We start from the raw sequence: 13,382 nt of genomic DNA on the forward strand, positions 1-13,382 counted from the left end.
ACTAGCAATCCTTCCAAACCTGTGGTCATCCACAAATTTTACAAGCATACTTTCCACTCCATTATCCAAGTCATGAATGAAAATATTGAATAGTACTGAACCCAGAACAGCCCCCTGAGGGACTACATTGGACACATTCCCCAAGTTTGATAGCAAACCATTGATAACTTCTCTTTGTGTCCAGTCTTTCTGACAATTTTGCACCCACCTTGTAGCAATTTAATCTAGACTATGCTTCCCTAGTTTTCTTATGAGAATGTCATGTGGAACGGTGACAAAAGCCTTACTAAAATCAAGATATATTGTGTTTACTATCCACTAGGGACAAAGAAGCAAATTAGGTTGGTCTGACATAATCTGTTCTTGCAAATCTCTGTAGGCTATTATTTACAACCCTATTATCCTCTTTGGGCTTACAGACAGTTTAATACAATTTGTTCCAGTATCTTTCCAGCTATCAAAGTTAGGCTGAGTGGTTTATAATTCCCCAGGTCCTCTTTGGTCCCATTTTTAAAGATAGGTACTAAGTTTATCCTTCTCCAGTCCTCTGGGACCTCACCTGTCCTCCAGGAGTTCTCAAAGATAATTACTAATCATTCTGAGATTGCTTCAGCCAGTATTTTAAGTATCCTTGGGTAATTTCATCAGCCTCAGCCAACTTGAATACACCTAACTTATCTAAATATTATTTAACCTGTTCCTCCCCTATTTTGGCTTGCGGCCCTTCCCCCTTGTTAATATTAATTATGTTGAATATCTGGTCACAATTTACCCCTTTAGTGAAGACTGAAGCAAAACAGGCATATTAAACTCTATAGTCTTCTTTATGTCATCCATTATTAGCTATCCTTCCCTACTAAGTAGGAGACCTACATTTTTCTTCGTATGTCTCTTGCTCCTAATGTATTTATAGAACCTTTTCCTATTGCATTTTATGTCCCTAGCTAGGTGTAGCTCATGTAACCTCAGTGTAATGTTGCTCCTTTAATAGACAAATAAAATAAACTGGAAGCCAGAGGTCACTGTAGATTCTACAAGAAATTGAGACAGTTCGAAATTGGAAATAAATTAACTTACTGTGCGACCAAATTGTTAGGAGACAGGGTTTGTTCTCCTTCATTCCAAGTCAGGCTCTTATTGAGAAGGGTTTTTGCCATAACACTGAAAGGATGAGCAACACTGTCCAATACAGTATTGAAATCAGCTCTGTTAGGAGCAGACTCTGGGTTGAGGTCCATCTTCAATAAGATTGGCAGATCAGAAGAGTTCAGTTTCTTAAGAACATAATGAGCAGCTTCTATTATTCCTGGAGATAATTCGCTGTCAGCCAGATCCCTCTTCATCACTTCCAGCAGCTTCACATACCCCACCGCTTTGGTCAGGTTCCATTTGGTGCTTAGCAAGTTGTCAACTGCTTCCCAGACTCTGGAGAAATTATTCCATTCAGAGAGGCTGGAGGCACTTTGGACCATCTGTAGCAGTTCATACACGCTGGAGTTCCGCTGGACATCAGCCTGGTCATCACTGAAGAGAATGAACAAGTTCTTCCAAGCCACTGAGCTGCTAGAGAAATTTTGTGAATTCATATCCGTCTCGTTCAAAATAAAAGCAATCAAACTGCTTAAAGGATGAGAATTAAATACTCTATCCATACTCTGAAAAGCTGATGGTAGGCACGTTGTATTACTCTGGGGAAGTTCCTTAGAGATGGCTGTCAGGGTTTGATACTTTCCTTCTATCCAAGGATTCTTAAAGTGAAAGACAGTATTTAAATTTGAAAGAAAACTAGAAGAAAACTGTAATGACTGGATGATACACGACAGCTCCCTTGAAAAATATTTACTATTGTTTTTGAAGATGCTAGCAAATTCTGGAGTCTGCTCTAGGTTTCTTAGTGCAAGCTGAAACAATTCAGTAAATGATTTATTTTCCATTGTTCTGGTCTGAATGTCCATGGAAGTAAATAGGAATTTGCAATGGCTTCCTGGTAAGGACTCGCGTAGTGTGGCATTTTTAAACAGCATCTGAAGTGTTATGTAAAAAATGTCATGGACAGAGCAGTTCTGTGGCTTTTCGTTGTCATTGTTACCTTCCTCCAGGAAGGGATTCAAAGTTAAATGCAAGAGATCCAACACTTTTGCTTCTAATGAAATATTGTGCTGTAAGGAAGTCTTGTTAAATTCCTTTTGAAATAGCAAGTGTGAAAAATTATAGACAGCATCAATTTTTTCTTTATTGGATGCTTTGCCCAATCTGGTGTCAGAAAGGATTTTCATTCCCACACTCAATATGTCAAGCAATCTCTGGATGGAGTTATTGTCAAAATTCATCCACTGATCAATAGTTTCCAATTCACTGATATTAAACTTTTGTTGCAAGTCATTTATAATGAATATACTCCTTTGTACTGCTTGCAAATATTTTGAGACATTTGCTTCTCCGCCATATTCTTGGGATGCAAGTTGTATCAACTGCTTCAATTTGTTACTAAAATGGAGACCTGAGCCATTTTTCACTGTATGGAAATGTTTTTGCAATGCATCTAAAAGTGACTTGTAGGCAATCACATCGGTGCTGCTCCATTTCATGGACCGCAATATTTCAGCAATGTGCCAGTAACTGTTGAGCTCATTCCATTGAGCTCCATCAGTGGAATTTTGGATATGCTGCATTAGTTTAGGCAGGGAAGAGATCAATAGGTAATGCTGAGTTATATTCACCTTTGCCATGGTAGCAAGGAGTTTTTGGAGGGATAAAAGCTCTTTATTTAAAATAAGTTTATACCAAATTACTCCAGTTAAGTTTAAAAAACGTTGCGTTTCCTCTGAATAGGGATTAGTATAGAAAAGTCTTTCAGTGGGGATCTCATTTGATAAGGCAGATCTTTTAAACATCCTCTCCAAGTCAGGTTTGTTGTTTCTGGCAGAAGTTGAGTTGAGGAAGCGTTTTAACAAACTAAGTATACCTTTCGAATCTCTGTGTTTCATTCCCAAACTAGAGTTATGAAGGAATTGATGTGCTTTTGCTTTTCTGGGAGCTAATCCAATGTCAACAACATTGAGAGCTTTTTTAAGTATTTCCAATAGTTTCACACTGGAATCCACTTCTGTCAGGTTCCATTTGGTGATCATCAGATTGCCAATGCTCTTATAGACTCTTGAGAAATGTCTCAATTCAGGTTGGTTGGAGGCATTTTGGACCATCTGTACCAATTCATATATACTGGCATTCCACTGGGGAACAGTTGGCAGTAGACTGGCAGTAGACAAAGGCAACCTATTCCAGTCCAATGAACTGCCAGAGAAATTTTGTGACTTCAAGTCTGTTTCATTCAAAATAATAGGAATAAAAATGTTTAAAGGATAAGATTTAACTACACTATCCATATTCTGAAAGGCTGGTATTAGGCACGTTGCATTACTCTGGGGAAGCTCCTTAGAGATGGCTGTCAGAGTCTGATACTTTTCTTCTATCCAAAGATTCTTAAAGTTAGAGACAGTATTTAAATTTGAAAGAAAACTAAAAGAAAATTGTAATGACTGGATGATACATGACAGCTCCCTTGAAAAATATTCATTATTGTTTTTGAAGATGCTAGCAAATTCCGGAGTCTGCTCTAGGTTTCTTACTGCAAGCTGAAACAATTCAGTAAATGTTTGATTTTCCATTGTTCTAGTCTGAATATCCATGGAAGTAAACAGGAATTTGCAATAGCTTCCTGGTAATGACTCACTTAGTGTGATATTTTTAAGCAACATCTGAAGAATTACGTGAAGAATGTCTTGGACAGAGCAATTCTGTGGCTTTTCATTACGATTGTTATTTTCCATGAGAAAGGGACTCAAGACTAAATACAAGAGATCCAACACTTTTGTTTCCAGTGAAGTATTGTGCTGTAAGAAAGTCTTGTTAAATTCTTTTTGAAGTAGCAGATTCGAGAAATTATAGACAGCATCAATTTTTTCTTTGTCGGATGCTTCACCCAATCTGTTGTCATAAAGGATTTTCATTCCTACCCTCAATATTTCCAACAATCTACCAGTGTTTTTATTGTTAACATTAAAGACTAGATCAATAGTTTCTAATATATTAATATTAAACTTTTGCTGCAAATCTTTTAATACATACAGGGTTTTTTGTATGGCTTCTATGGTCATTGAGATATTGGCCACTCTGGAGGCTTCTCCACCATACTCTTGAAACGCGTGGGTAGCAAATTCTGTTAGTTGTTCCAATTCTTTATTGAAAAGAACATCTGAACCATTATTCAATGTATATAAATGGTTATGCAATATATCTAAAAACTGCCCATATGCAATAATGTCAGTGTTGTTCCATTTCGTGGACCTTAGTTTTTCAACAGTACGCCAACTGGCATTCAGCTCCTTCCACAGATCTTCATCAGTGGAATTTTGGATTATCTGCATAAGTTCAAACACGTTTCTCAATAGATAGTACTGACTCATCATATTCACATTCATCACTTTAGCAAAGATTTTCTGGAAAATAAAGTACTGCTCCTGAAAGACTTCATTGATAGTAGGTTTAAGAAAAGAATCTGAAAACAAAGATGGGATTTCTTGCATTGCAGAGAGAGAGTTTTTAATGTCTTCAGGGAATGATGAAATCCTATGAGATCTCTTCATTTTGATGATATCCCATGTCTTCACTGTATTAAAATTAGTCTTATTTAAAAATGCTAGATCCCAAATCATTGTAGCTAATTTAAAAGCACTTTGAATTTCTTTCCAATGGGCTGCTGTATTGAAAATAGAAGTCCCATTAAAGTCTTTCTGAAGTAGAAGAGATGTGAAGTTATAGACTTCATCAATTGTTTCTTTACTTAATGGTTTCCTTAATTTATAGTCATAGGAGATATTCATTCCCAACTTCAGAATTTCATACAATCGCTGAATGGTTTCATTCTCAACATCTGTGAATGGATTTAAGTTTTCTGATTTGTTTCTATTAAAATTTTGTTGGAAGCCCTTTAAAAGATATAGGGACTTTTGTATGGTTTCTAAATCCTTTGAGAAAATAGCTCTTCTGAAGTCTTCTCCATCAAACTCCGGTAATTTGATTTTTCTAAAAGAAAGAAAAGTGTTTTAGAAAATATGAAATCAGTTTAAGTGAAAACATAAACGCAGATTCAATGATATTTTGTCATTGTCCATGGTTCAGAAAATCCTTTTTTACCTCCAAACTTCTTCCATCTGAGATACCAAACTTCGGTTGTCTTTCCAGTTAATGGAGAGATTGCAAATATCAGCCACTGTTGAGCTGTTATTTTTGCCTACAATGGAAGCATAAAGAAGATGCATATGTTAGTTTGGAAACTGAACTGAAAATTATGGTTATATTTGCAAACTTGGATGTCTAAAGTTAGGCACTTAAATCTATATTTAAGCAGCTAAATAAGTGTCCTGGTTTCCCTATCTATGTTTTCCCCATCTGAGGAACACCTTGGGATCATGAACATCTGGCTGCTAGCAGAGGTACTCCATTAGCACTACTGGAATCTTGCTGCTAGTAACACAACTTGACGTTGCCTGCTTGTTCAGCTTCCTGTGCTCATCTTCAAGGCCCTTCACAATTCCCTCAATTGTCTGTTCTTATCTCTGTTTGCACCACCTCCCATATCCTCTGCTCTGCAATCATTGCCACCTTGAGCCTCTTCCCCTGTCTGTTTCTCCCACCATTCGACTTCATGCTTTTTTCCAGACCACACCTTAGGCATGGAATTCCACCCTGTACTAATCTCACAACCTCCTTATCAATGCCAACGTCTACCATCCATGAATCATACTGAACAAGACAACAGAAAATTGATTAGGTCTAGGTAAAGGAGCACATGGAGAATAGCATATTTTGTATATGTATATATAAAATATGGTTTTTTTCCCCTCCTGACCACTCATGTAATCCCACTTGACTATACCCTACAAGTTTCAAAGGCTATGCCTTCACTGCCAATAAGCGTGTTTTTAACGCAAGACAGCTACCTTGAGATAGCTGTCTCACTGTAAAGTCCGACTAGAGACAAGGCACTGCAGTTTTCACCTCTACATAGTTACATGAGTACAATACCAGACTCTCCACCTGGGGTTGACCGCGCCTAGTTACACTGAGGTAAAAACTACAGCACTTTGTCTCCACTAAGATATTACACTGAGAAAGCCAATTCATGTTAATTATCACACAGTAAATACATATCTTTTTTGGTAGCAGCAGATTAATTGAGGAAGAGTTTTAAGTTTCCATTGGCGATGAGACATTTTATTTATTTATTTAGATTTGTTAAAAGTTGAAGGGACAATTCATTAAGCCAAGTCCTGAATGGCACAGGACTGGTCCGGTTGCCTACAAGCTCACAGTATGTTTCTCCTTGGTACTGCAGTTTTTCAACAAAGATACAGCTAATTTGAAGGATCTTACCTTGTTCTGAACAGTTCTGGGAATACAAAAAATGCAAAGCCCTCTTGTGGATAGGTTTGATTCCATCATTACTCATGACTGGAGGAGAAACCTGTTGAGATGCCATCAGAGCACTAAGAGGGAAAAACAATGATAACGAATTGTAGTTCTAGTTTTACAGGGAGAAAAAAAAGACTGGGGGAAATAGCTGGAGTGCGGCATACCATTCTTAAAATACATGACAAAAAAGACGCTGCCCTTACGTTTAATTTGTTTGATCCTGCACAAAATGCTAACAAAGGGCTTTGAAGGAAACCCACAGCAGTATAATAGCAGAAATGTGTAACACCTTACATTCATTACATTCACTCCTATCAAGAAGCTCAAGCAAAACCTATACGCTACTTAAATTCTCAAAATAGGGCATAAGCAGGACGAAAGTGACATGCAGTCCTGGTGGTGCACTGTGCCAGGTGAATTTTATCCTGAAAGAAACTAAGAAATAGAGCAGGTAAGTATCAAGATAAAGTGGGAATCTGCAGAAGACAAGATAAATGGATGGGAAACGTGTGGCCATTTCCGAGAATTCATTTTTTCTCTAAAACATTCAGACCGAAGGGAAACAAGAGCTCTTTTAGAAAAGAAAAAGCTGTCACTTAGGTTGATTGTATTACAGTGGTATTCATTAAAATAGCTATTCAATATTCAAAGTCTTATGGATCTGATTCAAAGACCATTAGAGAGACAAGGTGGGTGAGGTAATATATTTTATTGGACCAATTTCTGTTGGTGAGAGAGACAAGCTTTCAAGCTTATGCAGGCCTGAAAAACCTGAAGAACCTGACCTGAAGAAGAACTCTGCATAAACTCAAATGCTTGTCTCTCTCATCAACAGAAGTTGGGCCAGTAAAAGATATTATCTCACTCACCTTGTCTCTCTAATAACCTGGGACCAACACGGCTACAACAACATGGCATATATCAAAGACTATTGAAATCTTTGGGACTCTTTCCATTGACTTCAATGGGCACTGGATCAGGCCCTCTATGTTCTGCATGTATAAAATTTATGGTAGGTGCAGAGTCATTGTGCAATTCAGCATTGCATGTGGAGTTACAACTGCTGCCCTGTTTACATACTGCAAGAGATACGCAAACAGCATAGTAGAGCTGATTTGTACTGTGTGGATGAACACATACTGCCTTGCAAGAATGGCCCCAGAGCAAGGACGAAGTATGCTGCCTTTTGCATCTCCATATTTATTGTAATGTTCTTGGATAGTTTTTCTCCCCTCATTGTTAACCTGAATATTTTCATTCTGCCCAGGTGCACATTAGAAAGAGTAAGCAGCAAGAGCCTCAAAAGGGGAAGGAGCTGCTGGGGCATGCATAAAAATTGCACCTGTGCCAAAAGCATCAAGAAAGGAATCATGAGGGAACTAGATGCTATGGTTTCCCAAAAGTGAGCAAAAATTATGTAAAGGAGCGGGTAGTAGAAATAGAAACTGGTGTTGCTGTTTGTCTTTTATTTTGACATTGAATAGTTTTGCAAGAACTTTTGTGGTCTTGAAGGTAGCTGAAGAGTCCAATTATTAATTTCCTGGCTGGACAGGAAAGTTTAAAAACCAGGAATGTTTACTAGGTGTGTCCATAATAAGGGTTGCCAACCCCCCCCCCCAGGATTGTCCTGGAGTCTTCAGGAATAAAAGATTAATCTTTAATGAATTATTATGTCATGTGATGAACCCTCCAGGAATATGTCCAATCAAAATTGGCAACCCTATCCATAATTCTCATTTTCTTTGCTTGCAAAACCTCAGTTTCTCCTGCAGCGTAATAAAATTTGCTCCAAAACTTTCTGCACAAGATGTTACTTGACTGCTCTGCTCTGGTGCAGCAGCTCCCCATATGTTAATGTCAACGTCACAATGGGTGGAGGTTCTTTGTGTGCTTCTTGATCATTCACCTATAAAAAGATCACTGTGCAATATTTTCTTGAGAATCTGATCTTTCATGTAGAGGACATGCCCAATCTGGCTAAGACGTACTTTCATAATCATAATTTCAAATTGTATTTGTGCAAGTTCTTTGCAGAAACCCTTTATTGTTGCATTTATCATGCCATTTTCTAGGTATACCAGCTCCAAGGTGCCATGGAAAAAATTCTGCACGGCTCTTTGATGTACAGGTGATAACATGTCCCTGTGAGATGGAATAGCATAGTGAATGTTATGTCTTCTTGCGTGATATAGTCATGGTTACGGATCTGTAAGCAGCAATCTAATGAATGTGGACACTCACAGGTAGCTCCTTGATTAAGAAGAGTAGCATTGACAAAACTCCTTCAAAGGAAATCTGTTATCACATTGAGAGTGGCTCCACTGAGGGTCGGGATACTAGATCTTACATGTGCTTCCCCAAGTGCAGGTTAGGACATTATCTCAGTTTTCTCCAGACAAACGGCACATCGATTGTTTTTAGTTTCCTCTGCTTCTTGCTAATGATGAGCAAGAGTGAGTCCCCCAAGATCACAATTAACTCCATAAAAAAGTTCACAACCAACCCTCTTGGCAACTTCTGTAAGGATCTTCAAACTGTTCAAGTTAAGGAGCTTACTAGGTGTTTGATATTAAATACAGCTTGCCAGCATCATCTCCATCAATCATTGCTGGAAAGAGACTTGACAAAGAGACACTTGGTTTGATTCCATTGGATATTATAAAGTGGACCAGAGACAATCATCTCTGCAGATACACCATCCAGCTTTCAGTCACACAGCCAATGGATGAGTTGCACAAATTTCTCCTGATACCCCAATTTGGGGCACAATCCTGAAGTCCTTTTGATTTCGATGGGAGTTTTGTCTGAGTAAGAATTGGGAAAGGACTTCAGGACTGAGCCCACTAAGGAAAGTTTTCACAATCCTAGTTGAAGATAGTGTCAAAGGTTTCAATCAGGGCAATAAAGCCTATGTCTGAGTCTCTGTTTTGTCCCCTCCATTTTCTCTGTAACTGTTGAGCAACAAATATCATGCCTAAGGTACTTCTTCCTACCTAGAGCTATAGTTTCAAAGCCACAAAACTCTAAAAGCCAGATTCACCTCTCTGGTCTGGCTGCTTGATGCCAATGTAGCAATGCGAAGTAACCATAAACCTAATTTAAGATTTCTTCTAAGCCAAATTCATAGAGTGGTACAAAGCCGCTAGCATATACCAGCGCATCTGGCCCTGAGATCTTCTGGAAGGAGCTGGTTAGCTAATATCATCATCAAAAATCTATCACGGAGCACTGAAGAAAGGATTTGTCTTCATCTGACATTTTGGACAGTCAGTTACCTAGCGTTTCAAGTTCCACATGGTGATGATAGCTGCATACTGACTATGCCTCAGAACAGGTTTATAGCCAGCTGACACTGGGTAAAATTTGCAAAAGTACTTGAGTGACACAGGAGTCACTTTCACAAGTGCTTTAGCAACATCTGGTATGTCTACACCACCCATAGGAGCAAGCCCTCCAACCAAGGTTGACAGACTTGGGCTAGCAGGGCTTGTGCTAGTGCTCTAAAATTAGCCGTGTAGACAGCACTTTGAAGTTGCAGGTCAGGGTGGGCTTCAGAGCACGAGCTCCAGCCCAAGCTGGAATATCTGCAGTGATGTTTTTAGTACACTAGCGTGATCCCCACGGACATAAGTCTGTTAACCACAGGCTGAAAGGCTCGCTTCTGTGGGTTGTGTACCCACAGGGCCTCAAGTCTCACTGAAAGTCAGTGTTTTACCCACCATCCTTCGAGACCTTCAGACATATAGTAAGATAGCCCTGCACCAACAAAACTCAGTTTTTGTTGCTTTGAGTTGCCACATCACGACTACCTGTTCAATAACAAGCATAACCACCATACCGTGAGCGCCCTTCCCATCCTTGCTGTTGTCCCACCTGCTTGTGTTTTGAAGAAAAGCAAATATATCCTTCATCTTCAGACTGCCTTGGACCACATCTGGGGCCATCAAGAGGAAATGCCACAGAGAGGTTTCATTCTGCACTTGTGAGATGAGTGACAGGAACGAGACGGTTTCTTTGACAAATGTCATCTGGTACTGAGGGTCCTGCTGCAACTTAAACCATAAAACAAGATAAATTTATTTAAGGGGTAAAGAAGAATTTAATATTTGTTAACTAGCTGCACCACATAACCAAAATATTCACATTGCGCATTCAACGGGTACAGCTATCTGGAATTCGTACCAGAGCATTTTAAACTCTGGTAACCCCAGGAGACTTTTGGAAGGCCTTTATCTGTTGTATGAAAATTAAAATTGGAAAATATTTTTTAATGTAATACAATTGTGGGCTGAGTACACTATTTATTCTGAGCGAGATTGTATTCTTACAATCCAGCCTCAGCAAGGGATAACACACAACTGCAATAACCCAAGAGCATGAGAAGGAACCAAATTGGGGTCACCTGGAGCCACAATTCAATCTCTGCTCTGTGGGGAAGTAAGATGCCCCGCCCTTTTTCTAGCACAGTTTACGACCTTGTCTAAGAAAGTTTAGTTGTGCTGCCTGGTGCTTTATGGGGTTCTGCTCATTCCACACACTTGACAAGCCACTCCTCACCAACCTGTGCGGGCGGGGAGGGTAGCAGTCCATTGGCAACTGATTTCCCTCCACTTAGGGTCTGGCAATGGAGGTACACTGTGTAGGCAAGGAGGTTCCACACGCCTCCTTATTCCCCTGGGCAGGCATTCAGCAGATCTCATGTCTGGGTGATTCTGCACATTGTGCCTACAGTTGTGTCAATGGATCATATTCCTCCCAAGTGTAACTCTGCTGAAATGAATGGGTTTACACCATGGATGAATTTGGCCCGCCTATCTAAATTCCATTTCAAGCGATTGTTTAAGCTGTTACAGGTCTTGGGATGAGCCCAGCTCTAGCTAGTCTTTCCGCGGTGAGTCACTGATGAGCACGGCGTGGTGGAATAACTTGTTCTCCTTCATAAAATCCCCTCCACAGATTCCCTTGTGGACCCAGAACAACAAGGTTCTACAGCAGAGATCATAAAGCAATGGACGTAGGGAAGCTGACAGGTGATAAAACTAGAACCAAGGGAAGGAGTGAGAAAATAACATGGGCCCAATTCTCTGATGGTGCAAACAGGGAGAAAGCCATGTAAGTCAATGAAGCAGCATCTTTACATCAGCAGACCATTTGGCTCTAAATGGTAGAGTGCTGTGACCAGGATTCCTTTATTAGACGCATCTCAGTGCTGGAGTATGAATGCGTCAAAGCATAAGATCCCTGCAGTCTAACTAGTTTTAAAGACTTTGCATCTGTGCAGCACGAGCTGTGATTCCATCGGGCGATTCGTTCGGAGAACCCTGCTCATGGGTGTCACCTAGTCTAGCTTTCTGTATGAGACTGAGAATGAGAACGCAAGACAAGTGAAAACCAGCCCTTGTCCTGATAAATAGGGAGCATACACCTTATTTAAGATATAATTGTTCTGAGTGATAAATTATATGGCCATTTGAAAGATATGCTCTTTCAGAAATTATTGGGATTGCCACAGGAAGTACTGGGTGAAATTATATGGTTCCTGTGAAAGAGGTCAGGTTAGATGGTCATGATGATCTCTCTGGCCTTAAAAATCTACTTTTCTCAGCAGATCCCTATATTTACTAAAGCAGGCAGACTAATAACAGGAGGAAACAAACCATCTTTATTATGGGATTTTCAAAACGTCAATGGAAGTAAGTTAGGTGCCTAAGTCTCATTGCTTTTCAATGGGCATCGAGTGCTTCATTCCAGTAGATGCTTTGAAAAATGTGACCCATAAGCAATTACATTATCCTTGCTCCTAAGAAATTAGAATGCAAATTAATTAGGTCAGGCACCGTCTTTTGGGTGTGTGTTTGTACAGCACCTTGTACATGGGATCTTAGTACATTAGGAGGGCTCCCAGGCACTACGTCAATACAACAATCAGAATAATAATAGCCATTCTTAATATTCTCAATGGAGACAAGAGGAGGTGGCTATTCACCTGAGATATCTGACTTCTGAATGCTTGGAAAAATGACTCTAAAAGAGACGAGTTGGTAAAACAAAACGTCCTGTGAACGTTTGCTCCCATGCTTTCCCAGGAGAGATCAGAAGAGGCTATATATGGTGACAGGATCTCACAGATAACAATCTTGATGTTTGCTGCAGATGAATCCTGTGTCTGTGCCTAAAACGAAAATTTAACATTAGTGGTGATAAAAACAGGGTTTTCCTGACAGTGACTTTAATCAAAGCAGTAAGGAATTGTGACTGGTGACAATTAAACAATTTAGCCCTGATCCCACAAACATTTATGCACATATTTTAATTTTATACATGTGAATGGTGCCACTGACTTCTCTGAGTCTATTCACACACTTATAGTTAAGCACGTGGGTAAGTGTTTGCATGATTGGGGCCATAACATAAAAACATTAATATATTCAATATAGTTTATAATTTATCAATTAAAGGTAGACAAAGTCCAGAGAATAGTGTTGTACATTAACAGACAAAAAGCTCACATCCCTAAACAATTATTATCACAGACAGATATTGGGGCATCTCTGAAACCACCATGTGGTAGCTGTTGGCAAATGCTGACTATGATCGCAATGACTATGACATGGTATTTTAGTTGAATGTGAAAGAGGATATACATTTTGCCTCATGGAGTGCCCTTGCTTTGAATAAAATAGAAAAATCCTGTGCTTGAATATCAGGGGTATGGTCTGTTGGTATTTGGTAATCTGAGAAGTGGCAAAGTAATTTGGATGTCTAACATAATACTTGCTGGTTATGTTTAGAGGAAAACTAAATTGACCATAGTCACTTAACAACCCATCCTCCGCAACTATCTTCCCTTTCCTAAAATAAAATACATGTTCAAAGGATGGGGGCAGTTTGTCAGCTGGCGTCGCGAT

At 39.4% G+C, this 13,382-nt stretch overlaps 1 protein-coding gene across 1 annotated transcript in view; it reads right to left on the minus strand.

The window, feature by feature from the left end:
• The window catches only part of ABCA12 (ATP binding cassette subfamily A member 12), a 129,294-nt gene that overhangs the window by 92,824 nt on the left and 23,088 nt on the right, over positions 1-13,382 (minus strand). The window contains exons 6-7 of the mRNA XM_038421754.2: positions 12,601-12,646; positions 1,078-3,322 (exon numbers count right to left, since the gene is read on the minus strand). Of these exons, the coding sequence (XP_038277682.2) occupies positions 1,078-3,322; positions 12,601-12,646 (2,291 nt within the window). The remainder of the gene's footprint in view (positions 1-1,077; positions 3,323-12,600; positions 12,647-13,382) is intronic.

Source organism: Dermochelys coriacea, chromosome 11 (assembly GCF_009764565.3).
Source record: "Dermochelys coriacea isolate rDerCor1 chromosome 11, rDerCor1.pri.v4, whole genome shotgun sequence".
Taxonomy (NCBI): Eukaryota; Metazoa; Chordata; order Testudines; family Dermochelyidae; genus Dermochelys; species Dermochelys coriacea.